Source organism: Hydra vulgaris, chromosome 11 (genome assembly GCF_038396675.1).
Source record: "Hydra vulgaris chromosome 11, alternate assembly HydraT2T_AEP".
Classification (NCBI taxonomy): Eukaryota; Metazoa; Cnidaria; class Hydrozoa; order Anthoathecata; family Hydridae; genus Hydra; species Hydra vulgaris.
The window spans coordinates 42,166,123-42,190,124 of record NC_088930.1 but is presented as its reverse complement, the minus strand read 5'-3'; the positions used below and the strand labels follow the sequence as shown (position 1 = coordinate 42,190,124).

Here is a 24,002-nt window from a genome sequence, read left to right as displayed (position 1 = left end):
AAAGACTTAATATAGTTAAGTCAATAAAATAAGTTAATAAAAGATAATACATGAAATAAAATAAAAATGAAGTTAAATTAAAATGGCAATTTATTTTTACGATAAAAAACTGTATATTACTTTTTTAAAAATTGTAGAAAATTTGTTAAATTTATAGAAACTATAGGAATTTTTAGATTCTTTAGATGTACAGCAATATTAAAGCATATCAAGATGTATCCATATATCAGTACTTAGTGTTTAGAAAGCAGCTATGTTGTATTGGTGCAGTGATAGAGCACTCTTTTTCAATGAATGAGGTATAAAAATTGACCTATGGTCTCTAGTGATACCCATCATCTCAATTTTTCATAATTTTTTAAAAGAAATGGTGTTTCAAACTAATACAAAATACTCCTTGTTTCTATGGGTTTTTTTTAGAAGATGGGATGTTCTAAGCAGGGGTGTTCTAAGCAGGGATGCTGAGTCCTAAAAAGACTCCAGCTTTATATCTCCATTTTTTCCAGGTCTGTAGTGTACAGAAGCTCTAAACATGTTGGTTGACTTATGATCTGCTATGAGAAAAAAAATTAATGACTTGGAACTTACTGTTTTTAAGGTCAGAGGTATATTTTGAAACCCTTTTTCAAAACAGTTCTATAATTTATCTAGTCATATCAATAGAGTATAAATAACTTGGTATAATTTTTTTCACATTTAGTTTCTATTAATCTTATCATTTAGCAAGAAAAACCAAAAAAAAAATTACCAAATTGCTTTTCAGAACTTTACCCTATATACTCCTATAATAAAAAAACTTATACGTAACTGTGCAATAAATTGACAAATGTATTTAGTAGACAAACATAAATTTTACTTCTTTTGTTAAATTTTAAAATAGAGTATTAATATCCAATTGCCATACTTTTTGTATAACCTAATGTAGCTTGCCAAACTTTATCTAAATCTTCACAAAGTGTTGAATGGTTTGAAGATAATATTTTTAAAGGGTTTTTAAAAACAAAATATGAAATAAAAATGTCCCCTCAGAGTTCATGTATTCGCATGGAGTATTTTCTTTATGAAAAAACTCTGTTTAACTCTTTTCTGAATATAAAGTTTGTATCAACTGCATATAAAATTTTATTTGGATATGCTTCAAGGCCAAGAACATTATATTTTATGAGATTTACATATTTATAGAACTTTTTAATACTTTAACAAATCCACTTTTTTTCCATTTCTTTAAATTAACAACAGATAAAATCCCTTATTTTGGGATTTTTATAAGTGAAAATTCTCTTGTACAAATAGATTTTGATACCTTTTAAATGCTCTGAAGAGTATTAAAATAAAATGAATTTTATGTGTTGATGATAACACAAGACTTGTATTAATACTGATAAATTTAGTTTATCAATACTTCGAAATTTATTTCGAAAACCTGCTTGCTTTGATTTTAATTATATTTTTCAACAAAGTGCACTTGCCTCTCTTTCAAAATCAGCAAATCAGATTGCTCATATTTCTGCTTATTCTGAGCCTGTATATGGTTTTAAAATATGCAGCCTAGAGTCCCAGCATCCTTGCTGCCATTATAACTAAGAACTCAGGGTTCAAAAAATGATTGTTTCTCTCACTTAAAAATTTTTTTCCCATTAGTAGTCCATAAGCTTTTTTATACTTTTTGAGCTCCTGGATACCAAACACTAGGAAGAAGTAATCTTTTTGTGACTTTCAAATCCAGAGTCTTTTCGAAGACTCCGCCTCCCTGGGTTTAGGCTAATAAAAGCTTATATTCAGGCTTGGCCAGGAAGGCATGCGAAAACAAGCCTTTTTATGACCGCACATAATATTTTGTTTTGATAATTTGACCATAGTTATATATTTTTAAAATGTGCTGAAAAATTGTTTTTAATTACGATAAAAATGCATACCTTTGACACATTTATCTTTACATTGCTTACGTTTAAAAAAAAGTAATAAATCACTGCTAATGATTTTTTAAATAAAGTATTAATGAACATTGCATATAATTTTTTATATTTATATAAGTATGTTTTGCATAAATTTATATCATAAAAATATTAGTAAAGATAAATAAATCAAAGTTATTTATTCCCAACATAATTTATATAATGTTATCGTTATAGTTTATTATTTTTTTTAGTTAAGTTTAAATTTTATTTTTATGAAAATTAACTTAACTAAAACTAAAATGTGATTATATTTTTAGTTGAGTTAATTTTATTTTATTTTTCGTATGTTTTTTTTGGACAAAGATTCATTTGCTTCTTTCGGGATAACTATTTTTTTTCAAATTTCTTCATAGTTTTTCTTCATAAGACTTTTTTAGCACATTTTTAAAATGCATACAATTTTTCAAAACATCTTAATAGCCATGGTCAAGTTTTCAAAATTAAATAGTATTTGTGTTGTCATGTTTTTTTTTTTTTTAAGTTTATTTAGGTGCCCCAAGAAGTCCTTATCACAGGAGTCTTATCACAGAGCACTGGGATGAGCATTTAATTGGATGTTCACGCCTCCTTCATAACTGATGTCGCAAAAATTGCCCAGAGGTGAGGATTGAACCACAGATCTTTTGTTTTTGAGGCAAGTGTGCTACCACTGCACCACAGCATGTTATGACCTGAAACTGCACGCCTTCCTGGCCAAACCTGATATTTATAATATCATTTATAAAACAAATTATACAAATTAAATGTAGAGTACAAATTAAATGTAGAGCTAATATGTATACATATTATCATTATAAATAAAATTCCTAACCTCTAATAGATCACGTTGGTCTCTTCTTCTAGCCCAAACTATAGCTAAAATAAAAATTCCATATAAAGTGCATATGGTTGCCAAAAGTGCTGGATAATTTTCTACATTAGTTAAAGCCATTATTTCTTGTTTAATATTTAGTTCTCTTGGAGACACAAAAAAGCTGCTGCTTCCAAACCATGTGAGATGATCACATTGACAATGAGTTTGAAATTGATTTGTCAATTTTCCAACCTGACATAAAAAAATTTTAATAGTATTTATAATAAAGTTGATCATTATAGAATAACATGTTTATTGCTAACAACATAAAGAAACTTAAAAACATCTGTTATTATATTAAATAGAAAAATATAAATTTGATTTTTTTGAACTTTTTATTTCAAACTAAGTCAATTGGAAATGCTAATCCAACGTGCAAAGAAAAAACTTGACAAGAAATTTTTTTATTTATTTATTTCAAAATATAACAACATTTAAGCTCTAAAGCCTTTTCAAACTAAACTACTGTCTTTAAAGCCATTAAACTAAAATATTGTTTATTGAGGCAGGAATATTTAATTGCATAATCAGAAAACTATAATCATTAAAAGTTAGAAACACTACAGTAAATAGCCTAAACCTTTGAGGTATGAGATTATTGGAAGAAAATCATTATATTATCATTATATATCAAGTACAATTTATATTAAATGATTGTATTTAATTATATTTTAAAAATATTTTCTGATACTATAAGAGAGCTTATGAAGGAGAAGAGAACTTATGAAGGAGAAAAAAAACTTAAAAAACTTAAAGATTTAAAAAACTTAAAGATTTAAAAAACTTAAAGATTTATAAAAATTAAAGATTTAAAAAACTTAAAGATTTAAAAACTTGAAGATTTAAAAAACTTAAAGATTTAAAAGAAAAAAGTTTAAAAGAAAAAGAATTTAAAAAGTCTTTGTCAAAAGCCTTTTATGTGCTGAAAACAATGACTTTTGGCTTTTTAAGTAACACACAGTAATATCTCCGAGTTACTGCTGCAAATAAATCAACCCATATTTTTTGACAGTAAGCTTGTATAGCATTTTAAAGTTACATTATGTTCCAATCAGTTACAATTGGTAACAAGGTTACATTCTCTAAATTTTAAGTAAATAAACTTGATAATGCAGCAAATGTTTGTTTATTATTGCTGTATTGCTGATTATCATCTTTAATTTTATTTTTATTGTAAAATAGCTTCGTCTTAAAGTTTCAACTCACAATGTTAATCTCAATTTTTTTTATAGTGTAACCAATTGAGACGTAACCTAAGGTAACTCAATAAAAAATAAAAAAAAAGACGTAGTGTAACGTAAAAAAATTTTAATTTGTGACGTATTTTAATTACATTTCAATTCTTAAATATTTTACGTTATGTTACGACTCGATTGGTTAAACTTTTAGAGATAATAAAACAAATAAATAAGATTAACCTTAGATTGCTTAACGTAAGTTACTTAAATTTTAAAACTTTTTTTTAATGCTTTATGTTACGCTACTTTTAAAGCTTAAAACGATTTATTTACTTTTGAAAAGTCTTTTTTTAAAACCAACCCACTAGCTTGTGGGTTTTGTCTTATTTAGTTACTTTATTTTTTTTTGTTACTAATTAGTAACAAAAAAAAAACATAAAAAGTAGCTAATTACATGTTATTGTTTTTTTTATAATCATAACGCTTATAAGCGTACCTAGACTCAAATTTTGTTAAAAAATAGGCATTAAAAAAATTAACATATTGTTGAGCCTTGATAAAACATTGAAATGGTTAAAAAAAATTTAAATTAAAATTTTTAATGTTTTTTTTTTAAATTTAAACCATTTAAATCAATATAAAAAAAAATCATACAGGTTTATGTTTTGCAACAAAATGAAATCATGAATTTATGATGTCATTGCATAGCAAAACATAAACTTCTGTTAAAAACTTAAGAACATAAATTAAAAAAAAATGTTTATTGAAATACTTCGGAAAAAAGCGCTTTGAAATGTAAAATTGCTCTTTCTCTAACTCTTTTATTCAAATACTGCAAAAAATGTGTGCGTTATTAATTTTTCAAAATATATTGAAATAAGCATATCTTATTAGAAATATGCTTAGTTTTAAGCATATTTTTGAGCCTTGTGAAGCTTTTAGCATGAGCATACTCAAGCCTGTTTCAAAAATTTCATATGCTTACTAAAAAAACAATATGTAAGACGAATCTATTTTATAATAAAAGCAAAAGCGTATTGAGACATAACTAGCAAATTAAAACTTTTTTTCTGAGACAAATTATAAATTGTTTCGGAAAAAAAAAAAAGTCTCAACTTGCTAAGTTACATCTCAATTGTCGTTTTTTTTAAACTTATTAAAGTGCAACTTTTAAAAATGTGTAAACTGAGACATAATGTAACATTAAAAAAATCTATATTTGAGATGTATGTTAACTAAATCTCATCTCGATTTTGTTACATTGTATTACGTTTTTTTTGTCAATATTACAAGTGCAATACTTCACAAGTTTATTTATTTATTTTTTAATTCTGATACATTCGCAACAAGGCTGCAAGCAACCATTATTAAGTTAGGAGTTACTAGAAAAAAAAACAATAGAGTTATAGAGTAAGGAAATGGTTAACAGAAGTATGAGTCAGGAAAACATGAAGATGGGAGAGAGTTCTAATGGGTTAAATTGCGGGAAAAAAAACTAGACAAATAAAAATTTTAAAACATGCAGGAACAAATAGATTAAAAGAATGTGACTTGCTGAATGATGAGTCAATCAAGAATGAGTTTTAGTTGATGGAGCAAGAGATAATAGTTCCTTTGAGCAGTAACAAAAGTATTTGTATAGTGTTAGTAGAAAAAAGAAAGAAATGCAACTTTACAACGACAGAAAAGAGGCTCACGCTTAGCAGATAGAGCGACTCCAACTATGTTTACAATGCGTTTTTGGACCTTGTCAAGAAGTTAAAGAGCATCATTAGAAGAAACAGCCCAAATATGACAATTGTATTTCATACAGGGACAAATAAGAGATTTGTAGAGGTAGAGAACGATATCAGGAGAGAGAAATTGCCAAGCACAATAAAGAGAAGCAACCTAAAAGATGCTATTTACCAATAAATTGTATATATGGTTTCCATGAAAGATCAGTAGTAAATAATAATCCAAGAAGATGTAAAGAAGAAGACTCAGGGGAAAAGGTTGCCATTCATTAATTAGGAATGTAGACAGCATTGTGGTAGTTGTTTGCAGTAAATAATTGAGTTTGTTGGAGTTAAAATTTAATTCCAGAAAAACTCAGTCAACCACTTATTAAATACACAATCACAAACCGTAGAAGAGTTTAATTGAGATATGATTTTAGCAACAGAAGCTGAAGTGATTTAAATGTCTAACAATGGGTTAATCTGTTAATTGGAATGGAAGGAATAGAGTAGCTATAAGATTCAAGAGTCGATTTGAAGAAAACTTTTTTGCAAATAGTTCTACTTTATCCTTGGGAGAAGTAATAAGATCAGTCCCATGAATGAAAGATGGAATGCTAGACCTAACCTTGTTAATGACGCTGTTAAAGATTTTCCAAAAGTCTCTAGAGCATAACTTTTGAGATAAGATACGAGATTTAGTGAACTAAGAATAATGGGGCTTAGCATCAGACAACACTATTTTACATAAATTTCTTACAATAATAAACAGCCATTAATTCTCAATAGATTTGTTCTTTTAAAAAAGATTAAAAAAATGATTACAAATTATATATAGTAGGGTGTTCCAAAAAAAAAAAAAAAAGCTCTCTACTGATTCTCATTCGATGTGACCTAAATAAGTCCAAAAAAAATTTGACGGTTTTATTTTGACAGGAAGTGCTAGATGTGAAATATGAGTTTTACGGTTTTAATGTTAAGCTGGCTTAACATTAATAGAAAATACAATTTTTTTACATTTTAGAAAATTAAAACAAAACAATTAGATGCGTATAAATCATTTCCAATTGTTTTTGCTACTATTTAACTTAATTGTTTATACTTATAAATATGAAAATACAAAAAAAAAAAATACATAAAAACTAATATTTATTAGCAAATTTAAGATTTTATTGTGGTGAAAAATTTCTCAAAAAATACAACTTTTTGAACAGTTCCCAAACTATTTAGTTCTTAGAAGGAACTTCTTTATCCCCAAAGGAAAAAACACAGAGTTGTGGAGTTAAGAAAAACGTATAGCATCCCGTGCTGAGAAGCAAAGCGTTTTCAATCTTCATACCGACTTTTCTCAATGCATAGGCTGTCTGGATAGCTTTCAAATCATTGTAGGGAGCCAGAAATATTAATAATGTTCAAAAACCATGGAACATAGCATATTGCAATGAACAAACTTACATCCTTTAACTGCAGCTAAAAACCTTGCCTCATGGCAGGCCCCAGGTTGATGGAACTTAAAATTTTGTACTTCCACTCCAAGGAAGGAGGCAAGCTTACAAACAATACCATAATCATTCCATGAAAACAGCATATCAGTAGTTGCATTAGTCAAAAATGTCTTAGCCTTTGTAACAGCACAAAGAACAGAGCCAATCTTAAAATCATCTCTTTGCCAGTCCAATTTACATAAATTTTTCACTTCATTAACTTTCTTGCAGATTTCAGGTCACTTGTCCTTTAGCTTGACATAAAGAGCTCTTCTTGGACCTTTACTTTTCTCACAAGTAAGAGCAACCATATAGTAAGATACATGTACTTCATATATGAAGTACATGTATATATATATGTAAAATTGCCAGATGAGGTTGTACACCAACATTGAATCTTGTTGCTGGAATAGCAGTACATTTAATGAGCATTTCAACATTCACTGCTAGATTTATCCTATCTCCAGAATTGTACCTAGGTATCATTTTATAATATTTTTCTACCTATTTATAATTATATACTTTTCAATAAAATAGCTTTAGTTTGTGAAAATTACAACTATGTTATTAAAATAATACTATACCTGTGTTTCCGACCATTACCCAGGAAATCTTCTTCCTCTCTGATTTCAGAGTCCTCATTTGATTTTTCTTTCTCACTGGTGAATTGAATCTCTTCTGTCATGGAGTCATGTGACAACAAAACATTATTGATATCTTTTAAGTTTTTCTGTCTCTCTAATTCTTTATCTCTCAACTTATCTTGCTTGTTCTTTCTCCTATTTGCATCTAGTACATTCCTACTGTAGTCTCCAACGACTTTTGTTCCCATATATCTTTTCCTATCCAACTTCTGGTCATCATAAAAACTAAAAAATATTTAAATCTGTTAAGATATAAATAAATTAATAATTGTTCTAGTTTTTCTTAGAAGATGATCAAACAATGGAAAGAGTTAAACGTAAATATTTGAAAGGAAATAATATGCTATTATTCAAGTTACTTTAAATTGGAAAGAAAATCTTACTACTGAATAAAGTGTTATTTAATGAACTTACTTTATATCTTCCAGCTTGGCATCATCTGTTCTCAATCTATCAGCAAGAATATCTTTTTCAAAATTTTTAGTTGAGATGTCAAAAAGTTGATAGGACTCTGTGAGAAAATCTTTCTCTAACTTTGATTGCTTATCAAGACTGCTGTTCCAGTTTAGAGAAGATAATTTAATCAATTTCTTGTATTTTAAATTAAGTTTAATGATTTTGGTCTTATATTGTACCCAGAAATCACAAATTTCTTTACAAACCCAGCATTATCCCAAATTTTTTTAATCCTAGTTACCAAACAAGAATTATCAAGATCTGTACAAACACCATTTTCACAAACAAGATCCTTGAATTTCAATTTGCAACCAACATTAGTAGAAGTGGGTTTGTATTTAAACTGTGACTTGTGAAGGATAAATTGATAGTATCTTAGAACATCACCATTAGATGGAAGCTGTATCTGCAGTAAATCCCTCAGTGGGTACTTCAATAGGTAAATATACCTCAACCTTTCTCTATTTTTCTGTTTTTTCTTATTCTGTCCCATAATCATCCTTTTTTCAGCTGTTCTACCCATTTTTATATAAATTTTGAAATAATCAGTTTTTTAAACTAGATTTATACTATATTTTACACATGCATCAAAAATCTATGAAGTTGTTATTCCCTATCGTATCATATTTTATCTAAGTTTACTGCTACAGCTTTTACAACCATTTACACAAGAATTCCTTTGTGCACAAATTAGAATTCATTCGTGCACAAATAATTCCACAATTTTTTACTTCAAAAAAAATTTCTAAATGGAATTATTTGTGAAACAATCCATGGGGAATTATACCAACTAACAATATTGTCCAGAGGGAATTATATCAATCGCTAACAATAATCATTGGGAGTGATGCCAATCTTTAATAATGTCTTATGGGAATTATTGTGTACCAATTATTACATCATATTAAAACATATTGAAATACTAGATAGCGCTGTTTTTATGTAAATACAGATATGTGTATAAAACCGTAAAACTCAGAATTTACATCTATTACTTCTACTCATTAAAAAATTTTGAAAAAGATTTTGGCAGTTATTTAGGACCTATAGAATGGCAATCAGTTGAGAGCATATTGAAATTTTAAAAAAAAGTGTTTTTTTGGGACACTTTAATACATAGCAGCTGCACAAAAAGGTGAAAACCATGGCGTAGAATGATGCTTGACTTAAAACTGACCAAAAGGAATAAAAGCTTACATTCCTGCTTGAATCCAGGAGGATATGTAGGAGGCATATTTATCAGTTGAGAGTGAGAGAGAAAAGACATCAGCCCAAGGCCCATCACAAAGAAAATCACGAAAAGAATTCCAGTCAGCTTTAGGGTAGAAGTAAGTTGTGCAATGATGAGTCCCAATATGAAGCACTTTAAAACCATGGTATGAAGATGGTGTGCTTATGAATGTTAATATGGGTATGATACAGATCCTAATACAAAATTATTTGCTCCTTATACTTTATACAAACAGACTTCAAAAATGCAAGCTCTGATTCTAACAAAAGTTGCAAACGAATTGGTTTGGAAAAAATTTAGACAGGAAGGCATTAAGAAGCAGTAACATTAGTATTTCCAACTTAGCCAAGTTTGAGTATAGTAACACCAGTGCCTCATTCAACTATTTTTCCTTCTTAAACACCTTGTTTAAACAGAGTAAATAATATAATAATAAATGATTTAGAAGTTTTTCAATCTAAAGATGCTGATAAAACATTGGAAGAGCTTACTAAAATTGTTGCAGGCGAAATCGAAAATTTCTTTCCTAATAATTTTGTTGCTAGTGATATTTTAAGCTATTCTCTTCTTCAGTTAACTGAACTGAATAACTGTCAAATCATATGTTGACACATAAAAATTTGAACTTTGATGTTTACATAAATAACATGTTGTTTCTAAAGAATTCTTCCAATCAGTAATGGCAAACATAGCAAAAATTTCCAGTTTATCAGATTTAGAGAATTTGCTAAAATATATACATTACTTAATTGAAAAGGATAGTGAAATTTTACCTATATCTACATGTGTTAAACTTTTAGAAGGATATGATTGCACTGAAGAAATTTGTACAAAGCTTAGCATTATATGTGACCAGTTTCTTTTATTAGAAAAATCATACCAAAGTAGGAGATCAACAATAATAATTTTTTTGTTACTTGTTTGTTGTGTTATACAAATAGTAAAAGATGCTACAAGATGATTTTACATGATAACATCTTTATAACATCTTTTCATTTCCATCAAGTACTACTTTCCGAAGGCAAATTTAATTTAATATCAGACACAAGGCTTTTGGTTACTGTTGATAAAAAAGAGATGCTAGCAACAACTGTTTTAGTATTTTTTAACACTTCAGTTGCTGGAAATTATATGGATACTGTTTGTCTTTTTCCTCTTTCTAAAATAAATGTTCCCACTTTAAAGAAATGTTGGTTTCTATTACTGGAAATGCTTAGTATTAAAGGATTTCATGTAATAATTAAAACAATCATGGGGTCAATCATAATTTTTTCATGAATGAGTTGTGTTCAGGAATATTGACCTTTTGTTAACCATTCAATATTAAACAACGAGAAGCACTTCATTTTAACTGATAATACTATTCAAAACTTCAAAAATACCTACTCACAAAAAAAATACCTACTCACAACTTCAATAATGCTTTTAATATTTTTGAAACTCGTAAAATATTTCCTATTCCAATATCATATATACAGATCAGTTATTGCCTAACCAATTACAAGTTTTAAATTCACTTTCTGGTTTAAAATATATCAATGCAGATTTTAATGACATTTTACAAATTTTTCAGTATGAGAGTAAGAACCCTCTTAAAAGTTGCCCATCACTTAACTAAACAATGCCTTGAGCCTAAAAATCTCCTTTTCATGAAAAAACTGCATGTGCCCTAATGTTTTATAACAAAAGTGGAAAACTACAAAACCCTTCTTGGAACAATACTCATTATGTAGTAGAGAGATTTGTGGAAGTTCAAAAAGTAGTAAATGTGAAATCTCCAGTTGTTGGTTCACATAAACAAGAGCTTATGGAACCTATTCAAAACCCATTAGACCGTTTGTTGACTTTCTTGTCTAATGCAATTGCCTAAAAGTTCCTAATGTAGGTTTATCCTATCCAACCAATATAGCATTTATACAAATGTGTAAATGCCTCATAAAATTTAGTGAGTATATTTTATCCAAAAAGTATAATGTGAATTATATCCTTCAGGAAAGCTCCAAGTGAACAAAGGTTTGATCTTTATAGGCAGTTGTTTGTTGGAAACTATAACATTAAAGTGAAGCAAGTTTTGGGTCCTGAGAAAAAAATTAAAATTAAAAGTCTTTGTAAATATTCAGGAGTTTTGACATAAAATCTTAAAAATATGAAGGGTTTATTAAATATATATGCAAACCGTAAATATTTAATTTAAATGTAATAAACTGTTCAAAAATGTTGTTCTTATCTGCAGATAAGAAGATTCAAATACTTGAAAGTTCTAATTTAAAATTAGTCACTTTTCTTATGTAGTATATATTTATAGTATTTATAGTAGTACTTATATCAAGTTAATTTTTAGAATCATTTTTCCTTCAGTAAGTTATTATGTGCTTCAAATATTTCTTTTAGTCAAAAATTTCTTGTAATTAACAAAAAAATAAAATAAAAATTTGAAAACTTTATTAGATTTTTTTGTTTGTCTGTTAAAGTTTTTTTGAAACCTTTATGAATAAAAACAATTTTTTATGGCTCCTCAGCATATTAGTGCAAAAATAGTATAGTTGCATATTTTAGGTTTGTTAGTTCTGATAACTAGTCTAGACTAGAGGCTTCAGAAGAGTTGAACTGAGAAATAATACTATCCTATAATACATGAAGGTAACTAAAAAAAAACCTGTTTAGCAAAGAGGTAAGGAAGAAAGTGGTCATTCGAATCGAGAGATAAAAAGAATGATAAACAATGATTGATAAAAATAAATTAAAACAAATATTAATCACTATCATTATAAGAGTTTGTGAAGAAGTTTGTAAGAAGTAAAAATAAGAAGTAAGAATAAGAAGTTTGTAAGAAGTAAAAATAGTTCAATAAAAAAGTCTACTTTTGTGATAAATTGCAAAAAAAGTGTTTTGAATGTTAAAATGTTAAATTTGCATAAACCGATCATTTATCTTGTTTAGAATTATTGTTTGAAAGTAACTAATGGTATGCGGCAGATCATATGTAACTTAAACAAGAGTAATTAACTAATTATGTTTAACTCTTAAACTAGAGTAACCAACTAATTATGTTTGTCTAAATCTTATATTTCTTATTTTTATTTGACACCATTATCATAACAACATTTTTTTTAAACTTGCACCATTTCAATAAATAGTTAAAAGGCAAAACTTAAAAAAAAATACAATTTAATAAACTTATATATATATATTTGAAGTGGTTACAATATGATAAACAATCTTGGCAATGTGGTTAACATAGAGTCTTATTCTCAGAATACAACACTAAACTTGATCTTATTTGATGTTGTTTTTTATGAATATTTCAGTCACACATAGTGCCAACATAAAAACATAAAAAAAGTTGCTATATGGTTGCTGTATGTAATTTTCATATGGCACATTCAATTTTCAATTCATGTATTATAAAGAAAAAGAGAAACAAAATACGGTAATTGGGTGAAAGTTTTTAAAATACAACCTCTCCAGAGCCTCGGAAGATGTAAATAATTTTGAATCCTCATAGGATTGTACATAAGATTGTACTTAAAAATATCATTTGATGAGACAAAGATGAGACAGTGCTATGTTTTGTTGTAGTAAAATGAGGTTTCTTCAAAGGGTTTTAATGGGGTATTCCTTCATTTGGCCCTAGTTGTTTCATTTACATAAATAATATGTAAAAGATGTTTGTATTTATACAAGCTATTATCTCTAGTTCTATCAACCAAAACTTTTACTCAAATCGTCATTCAGCAAAGTCGCATTTTTTTATTTTATTTGTCTTTTGGCTTTTTTAGACTATGTTGTCTGTACTTTTATATTTTGTTTTTATGTTGTCTGTACTTTTATATTTTGTTTATATATATATATATATATATATATATATATATATATATATATATATATATATATATATATATATATATATATATATATATATATATATATATATATATATATATATATACTAATAATAACTATATATTACTAATACTATACACAAACACTATTAATATAAAGTACAACTCTACCTGACAACCTTTGTTACTCCATATATTTGCAACCTCATCCCAAAAAAGACATCCAATAGTCAATATTTCTAAACCAACTTTAAATTCATATTTCAATGCACCTGATTGATTTTCAGTCATTACTCCAATATAATATGAGGTAATATTGTATTCTGTCTTGAAAATAGCATAACTTTTTGTGGTATTGTAAAAAGCCACATCATCAAATTTTTCTTCACTTGGCCATCCATCTTTTTTAAAAAGGATTTTAAAAGCTTCATTGTTTGGTGTATTAAGTATACATAAAAAAGCAACACCTGGTGTTATGTTACTAATGTTAAGTTGATATATAATGATTTTATTGTAGACAAATGATGCACTATCTAAAACAACCTAAAAAGAAATTATAAAAATAAAATAAACTAAAAAACCCTAAAAAGAAATTGAAATAAACAAAAAAAAGATAAATAGATAAAACAAATTTTTTTTGCAATATCGATAATAAGATGACTCATAAGTTACTTAAATAAAATTAACTTCTTTTTTTAAATTATTTTACACAAACTTTGGTTACTCACTACTTTGACAGTATGGGAGTCAGCCTTAATTATTTAGAAAAAGGTTATTTTTGTGGTTTTTTTAAAAATAAAATATAATGTGCTTTAGAAAAAAATTTAAGAGTTTTAACATTTAAATAACAGAAATAAGCTCTTTATGTTTTTTAAAAAAATAACTGCCTAATTTACAAAATTTATATGAAAAGATCTTGTGTGTACATTCTTTGTTTTTTTATTTTTTTGAAAAAAAAAGTATAGATTTAGGTCTGCAAAAAAGTCAGTAAATGTACGAGGTGTGTTAAAAAAATACCCGGAATTTTTGTTTTTTCGAAAAAAATTTATCTATTCGTCTACACAAATGAAAGCTCCTTCAAAGTAGTCCCCATTTGATACTACGCACTTGTGCCAGCGCTTCTGCCAATCCTTGAAATTCTTCTCAAACTCAATCTTTGGAATAGCCTCTATTTCATTCAGCAATGGGCTGTCATCTATGCTTGTAAAATGACAGTTTTTTAAGGTTTTCTTCATTTTTTAGAATAAGAAAAAGTCAGATGGAGCCATATCAAGTGAATATGGAGGTTGGGACATAACTACCAAGTTGTTTTTAGCCAAAAAATAACAAAAAAGCAACAACGAGTGAGCAGGTGCATTATCGTGGTGCAAAAGCCATGAATTGTTTTGACATAAATCGAGGCATTTTTTTTGGATTGCTTCACATAAACGTTGCATAACTTCAAGGTAGTACTCCTTATTAACCGATTGTGCTTTGGCTTCGACGTCATAACCGTACAACCATGTTTTATCACCAGTTATGACCCTTTCAAGCAAACTTGGATTGTCGTTGACGTCATTTAGCAGCTTCTGAGCGATGTTAATCCGATCGTTTTTTTGGTTGAAATTCAGAAATTCTGGAATGAATTTTGCTGCCACTCATTTTATGCCCAAAACTTTTTTTAAATGTTATGGCATGAGCCAATTGATATGCCAACTTCATCAGCAACTTCTCTTATTGTGATTCGGCAATCATGCATAACTATTTTTTCAAATTTTTTTACAATTTCATCAATTATTGACATACTGGGTTGACCAGAGCGTTCGTCATCTTCAACGCCTTCATGGCCATCTTGGAAATGCTTATACCACTCGTAAACACTTGTTTTTTTCATAGCAGACTCACCATAGGCTTTTTACAACATTGCACACGCTTTGTTACACTTTATTTCATCTTTTACGCAAAATTTAATACAAATTCTTTGACTCTTCAAATCTTCCATTTTTTAAACAAGCAAAAATCGCTGAGCTCATAAAAACACATTGAGCCTTAACGACAACCACAGACAAAGTAAACAATAAATATAGCATAGAATTTTATTATACTTAAGGGGAATGTATACCAACACACACAAAAAAAATGCTGACAATCGGATTCTCTGAACCTGCGAAATTAAAAAATTCCAGGTATTTTTTCAACACATCTTGTATATATAGATGCATTTTACATAAAGTGTGTATATATTTATATATACATATATATACATACTAATTTTTACTTTTAATCTAACAGATCTCACGAACGGTGAGTCGGATTTACATAACCATGGAAATCTAACTAATGAGGTTAGCACGCTTACCACTGCACTATGGGTGCTGTATATATATATATATATATTTATATATATATATATATATATATATATATATATATATATATATATACACACACACACACATATATATATATATATACATATATATATATACATACATATATATATATAAATATATATAAACATATATATATATATATATATATATATATATATATATATATATATATATATATATATATATATATATATATATATATATATATATATATATATATATATATATATATATATATATATATATATATATATATATATATATATATATATATATATATATATATATATATATATATATATATATATATATATATATATATATATATATATATATATATATATATATATATATATATATATATATATATATATATAGGAAAGATGTATATGTTTTTGTTGAGTAAGGCCCAGAAAATTTTTTTTGTCGACTAAGAAAATTAGAAGGTTTTCCTTCACTAACACTTGCTCAACGCTAACTACAAATCTAATTTTGTTGACTAAAGTGTTGAAATTAGCCAACTAATCCTTTAATTTGTAAAGACTCCAATAGTCACATGCTTGGCCTGGGCATTTACATTCCTAAGAATTCACCCATTTGTCAGTAAACAAAGTTTAAATCCACAAACTATTCTTTTATGTGTTTTCGTTTAGCAACACTTCACTCTATCGCCTTTCTCTTTGTTCTATATCGCTCTCCTTCATCTCAAGACTGCACACTTTTTGATGTTATTTCTGATCATATTGACCAAGCCCTCTCTCTTTATCCATCAGTCAATATTACTGTTGTCTGTGACTTGGCTCTAAAGTCAGTGACTCTGCAGGCATTAAAGCACACAACTTTAGCCTTTTTCAATTTCTAACTCAAATAGTCAACTTTCCAACACACTTTCCAAATAACCTGAATCATTTACCTTCTCTACTCGACTTATGTCTGTTTCTGATCCTAGTCAGCGCTCAGTTTCTCCACATTTACCCTTAGGTGCTTCTGATCACAGTTTGATCTCTCTAAAACTATTATCTCATTCTTTTTCATCATCTGAATCCCCCTATCATCGTACCTCTCACAACTACCTTAAAGCTGACTGGGACTCTTTCCATAATTTTCTTCATGATGGCCCTTGGGCAGAAATCTTTAGTCTTCCTGTCAACAAATGTGCTTCTTACATAACTTTGTGGATTCTGGCAAGCATGGAATCATTTATTCCCTCTCAACGATTCCAGGTCAAGCCTCACTCTCCTCCATGGTTTTCCTCCAATCGAAACCGTTACTTCCATATCTATCAGAAAAACAAATCTCTAGACAACAGACGTCTGTTAATACTGGTAGAAACCATTGTAAAAAGGTTTTGTCTAATGCCAAAGCCCGCTATTCTCAGGTCATGAAATCTCGTATTTCACACAAAAATTAGGTTCTTGTGACTTCTAGAGAATATTTAATAGTATCAATAATAAGGGTAAATCTGTAATTCCACCTCTCTTGTATGGTTCAGACTTCGTCACCTTGCCTAAAGATAAAGCTGAATTATTCACTAAGAACTTTTCATCAATATCATTTCTTGATTCCACTAGTTGTGTTCTACCTGATATAGCTGTCAAACAGGTTGATCTATTGCTCGACATTCGTATCACTCCAGCTTCTAAAATGATGTCCTGTTTAGACTCTTCTACAGCATGTGGCCCAGACAACATACCTGTTATTGTCTTGCAGAAGTGTTCTCCAGAGCTGTCATCTATACATTCCAAACTATTCAAGTGCTTATCAAAGTCTTGTTTTCCAGCTTGATGGAAAGCGGCATCTGTTATCCCTATTTTCAAAAATTCTGGAGAGCGATCTGATTCGTCTAACTACTGTCCCATAAGTCTTCTTCCTATCATAAGCAAGATTTTTGAATCTTTAATTAACAAACACTTAATTTCCCATCTTGAATCTAATAACTTACTTTCTGACCATAAATATGGATTTCAATCTTCTTGTTCTACAGCTGATTTGCTAACAGTAATAACCGATAGGTTTTGTATCTTGTACTATTTACTAAAATTCATTATCATGTTATTCGTCATTTAATTAAGTATCATCTTTTTTTTGTGACTGTTCCAAAGTGCTTAAAAAACTCTTATTCCTCTAGTTTTTTTTCTCAAGCATCAGTTCTTTGGAATTCGCTTCCTTTATCTTGCTTTCCTGATTCATACAATTTGCAATCCTTTAAGATGTCAGTCAAACGTTATTTTGCTCTACAATCTTCGTCTTTTCTCTTCCAGTAACTTCCAAATCTAATTAGTGGTTGTTTGCAGCCTTGTTGGAAGTGAAGATGTTAAATATATATATGTATATATATATATATATATATATATATATATATATATTTATATATATATATACATTTTTAACATTTTTGTATTTATATTTTTATATATTTATATATATAAATGTATATATATATGTATATACATATGTGTATATATATATATATGTATATGTATATATATATATATATATTTATATATATATATATATATATATATATATATATATGCATTTTTAACATCTTCGTATTTATATTTATATATATGTATATGTATATCTATACATATATATATATACATATATATATATATATATATATATATATATATATATATATATATATATATATATATATATATATATATATATATATATATATATATATATATATATATATATAATCTAATGTAAACTTGCTCTTTATGTGAGTGTGTGCTTCAAAATATTTGTTACTTCAAAATATTTGTTACTCCAAAAATCTTGTTGTCTTTAGAGTTTTGCTGGCTCAATATTATCAGCAGTGTCTATTTCTAGAGTCCTTTTCTAGACAGTTGGCCAATTGGCAAGCATGCCTATTTGAAATACCAGAGCATTCCATTATCTGGCATAAAGCTGGATAGGTATATTTTGTGGCAATTTAATATCTTTTTCAAATGATGATAAAAGTTCTTAGTCATCTTCACTTATTCACATATTTTATCACTATAAAAAGTGAACATGATACACATTTATGGGCTATGTAAAACTATATGTACATAATGTAGAAATTTACTAGGTACTTCTTATTTTCTATATTGTTTATTAAGGTTATGGTGTTTAATTGCACAAGTTTTGGGGTTCTTGTTTCTCTCAGGTTTTAACCACTGCAACTTTTTACAAAGCATTCTTCATTAATATAAACATAAGTAAAAATCTAAAAGGCATAATCCTGATATTACATTAACACAGCTTACAATCTTTGTTTTTGCTATCAAAACATTTGCAAAGACATATACTAAACACTTTCACATGAACAACTGTATAGAGCTTCTGTATGTGACTGATATTCAATTTCCATTGGAATATTTTAGAAGCCTCTGTGCAGCATCTACCAATTTGAATGGTTTAATAAGAAGACTATCCTTATAAGAACACTTTTATTTAAAACGCTTGCTTTGGAGAGAAGAAGTATGGAATTCAACAAATTACATCCTTGGAGGAACCGAACTAAATTTATTTCGTTGAATTTAAAAATTTCTAGAAACAGTGGAAAGCAGCTCGAAAAAAACTCAACTCAAGACCTAGGAGTTGATTGACATTACACTCAAATAAACTCAATTTCCATTAAAAAAAGTCTATCCAAGAATCATCTAAATAAAAATATAAATAATGATTGAAAATAGTTTTTTTAATTTTCCTAAATCAGGTGAAATTTTGAAACCATTTAATTTTTTTTTTTTTTAGTAATTCACCTCTGCAAGGCCAAGAAGGCCACTACATATTAGGAGGCTACATGTGGTTATAACCCTCTCCCAATCTATATCTCCCAATCTATAAACACGAACCTTGACGAACAAGGCCGCTGCGCGAAGAAACAATTTGAGCGCGGTACTACCAATCGAACTCAGAACCTCTTGCTTTTGAAGCGAGCGCTCTACCACTACACCATTACCGCATTTTAATAAGTTATTTAATAAGTTTTGAAAACCACGATTACAAGGGCCTTACAATAAATAAATAAAACCTAATAACAGGAAAAAACCTTTGATATAGGAACTGTTTGATTAATAAATATATCCAGATTTTTATGCAGTCCATTTATAACTAAACTATTATTCAATGCTGGAGAGATTTGCTTTATGATTGTAAGCCCAGATATTGCTGCACTGATGCCACTTGCTGAAGGATTAAAAATGAAAGGATTTTTTAATAAGGTCAGCATCTAAAGTAAAATTAAGAAATTATATTACAACAAAACAATTACTGTAATTAATTATTAATTAATTACTACTGCTAATTTTGACTTTTTTATTTTTACATAAGTATAAGAATATTTGTAAAGGGCATCTTAAAACAGTTAGATGGTGGGGATGGTTTTTTATGTTTAATATTTCAGTATACTTTTGGCATGATTTAAATTTAAAGAGAAACTGACTCTTCCATAGATAGAGCACGGGCTCCTAAGCATCTAATAAGCATTTGTTGATCTATATATGTTATAGTGACATAAATATATAAGTATATATATATATTTATATCACTATAGCATATATATGTGTGGGCCAAAAAATGTTTTTATTTTATTTTTGGTTCGCTATATCATGGAAAACTTGCCTCTGGGTATTTAAGGAAAATGCAAAAAAAAAAATAATTTGAATATTTTATGTCTGGAGCTAGCGTATCACACTTAAATAGTTGAATAAATATACTCTTTTTTCCGTTTTTCTGATAAATAAAATATAATAAAACAAGTTATATAACAAGTAGCTAGGGATTTAAGGTTAACAAAGTGTTAAAATGATAAATAAATAAAATAAAAAATCATTTATAATTAAAAAATATCTTTTTGCTCCATGGGGGTACCGGTTGGACTTTTTGTATATGATACTTTTAGAATTGTCCAATTGTCCGAACAATGGTCAATTTCCAAAATGCTCTAAACTTTTAATGTTCAAATATGTTTCCCAAAAAAATTGTGGTGAAATACTCAAAAAATTTGCCCCACCCCAAATATGAGGGCAATAAGTAAAACTTTTTTTGTTGCTATCTTATACTAAATTTAAATTCATAGACAGGTTTTAACTTTAATCGAATAATCTTTTATTTTAAGTTATGATCATGTAAAGTTTACAACCTCCTCATTTTGGGGAGGGTGAAAACTTTATACAGTTATATCTTTTGAACTTTTGAATAATAAATAATAATAATAAAACTAATAATAAAAAATTATTATTAGCTTTTTTCTATTGTATTCTTGTTTCCAAACATCAATGATTTGAGCTGAATTACTGCAATTTTAAAAATATGTTATTTAATATTTTTTTATATATTTAATAAATTTATACAGTAGGCAAATAAATAAAAAGTTATACATTATAAAGATTTTAGAACTTTATTCTTCTACATATATATTTAATTCTAGATTTTTCATGATGAAATTAATGACTTAGATAATTCATCTAAGTCATTAATTTCATCTTATTGCATAAAAAATAAATTTCCTCTACCACCGCTATAATTTCCTCTATCACCACTATAAACTGCTAACAAACTTTTAAGTTCTTATGGTAGGAACAATATTTTCTCATTTTTCAATAATTTAGTTAATGAGATTGAACTAATTAGAAATTCACTAATAGAACTAATAAAAAGATGTAAAGCTCGAACTTTTCCTTGCATGGTGTACACAATTGAATTTATAAAATATGTTGAGATTCAGTTGCTTCTTCTCTCATTAAACCAGGTGGAACTACCGAATCAATGATAATTTACCCAGCATGTGCTAATACTTTGTGAATAGAAGCTGGGACCTTGAACCAATCATATGTCTCTAACAATTTCTTAAATGTATCATTGCAGTATTTATCAATTTTTCTGAATCAATAGTTTACAATTGGTTGCAATTAGAATGTTATGTAATCTCATAGCAAGTTCTTCATCAATTTCTAAAATGTTTTTTTTGAGGTGTTTGTGATGTAAACTAAGATTTTCCCATCAATCACTAAAAGGACAAAACTAGAGTTGATCAAAAGAATTTATTTTTCAACTTCCTACTTAATTTTTAACTTCACTTCTTTATTTTACTTTATATACTCCAGTATAAATGGTCTACAGAATCTAAAACTCTGAGATATTATGTTATTCCATAAAATATTGTTCAAATCTGAATGCACATATAGTCAAAGAGGTGATGTTGCTGTGACTAATAGATCCAAATCTTGAAGATTATTTTGATTGGAATTATTAAAATGTTGATAGTATTTTGAGTGACTTGATGCTCTGTCATACCCTAACTACTAATTACTAATATTGCATCAAAGTAATTGTTTTATCATCCAAAATTCTCTTGGACGAGTGATCTATAAGGTTTTGTGGTTTAACTTTGACCTTTGTTTCAGTAACTTTAATGGGTTTTTTTAAAGGTTAACACATTCGTTCATTTTTTATTTTGGAAATTGCTCGATAAGATGGAATTCGCACAGTGCTTCTTTGTGAGTATTTTTATAAAATGATATATTTGCTATCAATTGTTTATGGTGCGAGAACTCGATTCATCAAACTCCTTTGTTGGTCAACCTCTTTTTGCTGATTCATTTATTAAACCCTCTTGGTTAGCTGGTGATTTAACTAAATCACTTGTTTTAAAACTAAATTAAGCCAAGCCTGATTTCTACTATCAAATTTTTTTTTTATGATAGGATGCATGCCATATTGCAACATACTTTGCAAAAGTAAGTTATAATATCTTTCTTAATAAATTAACTTTGTCTTCTCTGACTTGAATCCTAGTAATGTATTTAAACCCGCTATCTACATTATCAAAAGTATTTTTCAAAAAAACTGAAAACATAGCACATTTTATCTTAAATTGATTTCCTCCATTACTTTAGTTCACAACAAAATGCTTACAAAGTAAAAAGTAAACATTTTAACAACATTTAAAAATTCATTTGGTTTTTGGTCAATCAGTGGGACATCAAAAATGCACTTTATAATTATTTTTTCTTAAATTAATTAAGCATTTTAAATCCATTAACGCTTGAAATCAAAATAAAAAATACTTTTTTCTTTTCAAGAACAACAGGAAAACAAATTTACTTTAGTCTTTCATGCCTTAAAGTAGTTTTATTTAGTTTTAGTAATAAATAAAAAAAAATTGTTTTTATTCGAAGAAACTTGCTTAAAAAAAATTAATTTTTCAAAATTATTTAGCACTCATGATGATTTCAGCTACACTTCTCAGGGTAGTTAGTAGATAGTATAGACTAAAAAACATCAAAATGTAGGAAAGGTACAAATTGGAACAATATTTTAAATCTTTATCAAAGTTGAAATTCAAAATACTTGTGATGAACTTTTTACTCAATGCAAAAAATTGTAGGACCAACTTTTTCAGGAAATTTTTTATTTTTATTTTTAACAGCCTATATTATATTCTTTTTAATAATGTATATTTTTAAATTTTGAAATGATCTATATATTAAAATAATAATAATTAATAAAAGCATACATCTTAAGAATTTTTATCAAAAATGCATTAAAAACCTTACTTCAAGAAGCCACTACCATCAAGCCTCTCACATTTAGAATTTCATAAATCAAAAATTTTTTAGTGAGGGTGCTGACCCTTTATTTAAAACCCATTATCAGACATAATGTTTGAAGCAAGTCACTTTTGTGATTTTTGGCCATATGATTTCCCATAGTGCAATCTGAGAATTCACATGTTTGAACACTAGTTGTTCCAGTACTTAATTTCATAAATTTGATCATTGAACAGTAAAAACATTTTTAGCACTTCTATTTACTGCATTTACAAATTCAAATTAAACTTAAGAACTGCTAACAGTATTTGTCTTATAAAATAATTTTCTCTTGATGTTGTGACATTGCAATATCTAGAATAATTCAATACCTGAGAGATTTCTTAAAATTAGGGGTTTTTTAATAACAATAGTGGATGACATTTCTAGTTTAAATACTATACTGAATTTTTACTTTGAAAACAAATGTTTAAGTGTTTACTTGAAAATATTGCTAAAAATTACTCAAAATAAATGTACAGATTAGAGTACATTTAACTTTACATCTTTTTTTAAACATTTTCACTTCCAAAAAGACTGCAAGCAACCACTATTAGAGTTGAAAGTTACCGGAAGAGAAAATATAAAGTTTATAAAGCAAGATATCGATTAACAGATGACTTAAAAGATTGCAAATTATATGAATCACGAAAACAAAATAAAGGGAGCGAACTCCA

The 24,002-nt window shown here is 27.6% G+C and overlaps 1 protein-coding gene across 4 annotated transcripts in view; it reads right to left on the bottom strand.

The window, feature by feature from the left end:
* The window catches only part of LOC100198378 (uncharacterized), a 137,329-nt gene that overhangs the window by 35,075 nt on the left and 78,252 nt on the right, over positions 1-24,002 (bottom strand). For all 4 annotated transcript variants that reach the window (XM_065808885.1, XM_065808883.1, XM_065808884.1 and 1 more), the window contains 3 exons: positions 19,785-19,964; positions 13,536-13,907; positions 2,770-3,003 (listed from right to left, as the gene is read on the bottom strand). In XM_065808885.1, the coding sequence (XP_065664957.1) occupies positions 2,770-3,003; positions 13,536-13,907; positions 19,785-19,964 (786 nt within the window). The remainder of the gene's footprint in view (positions 1-2,769; positions 3,004-13,535; positions 13,908-19,784; positions 19,965-24,002) is intronic.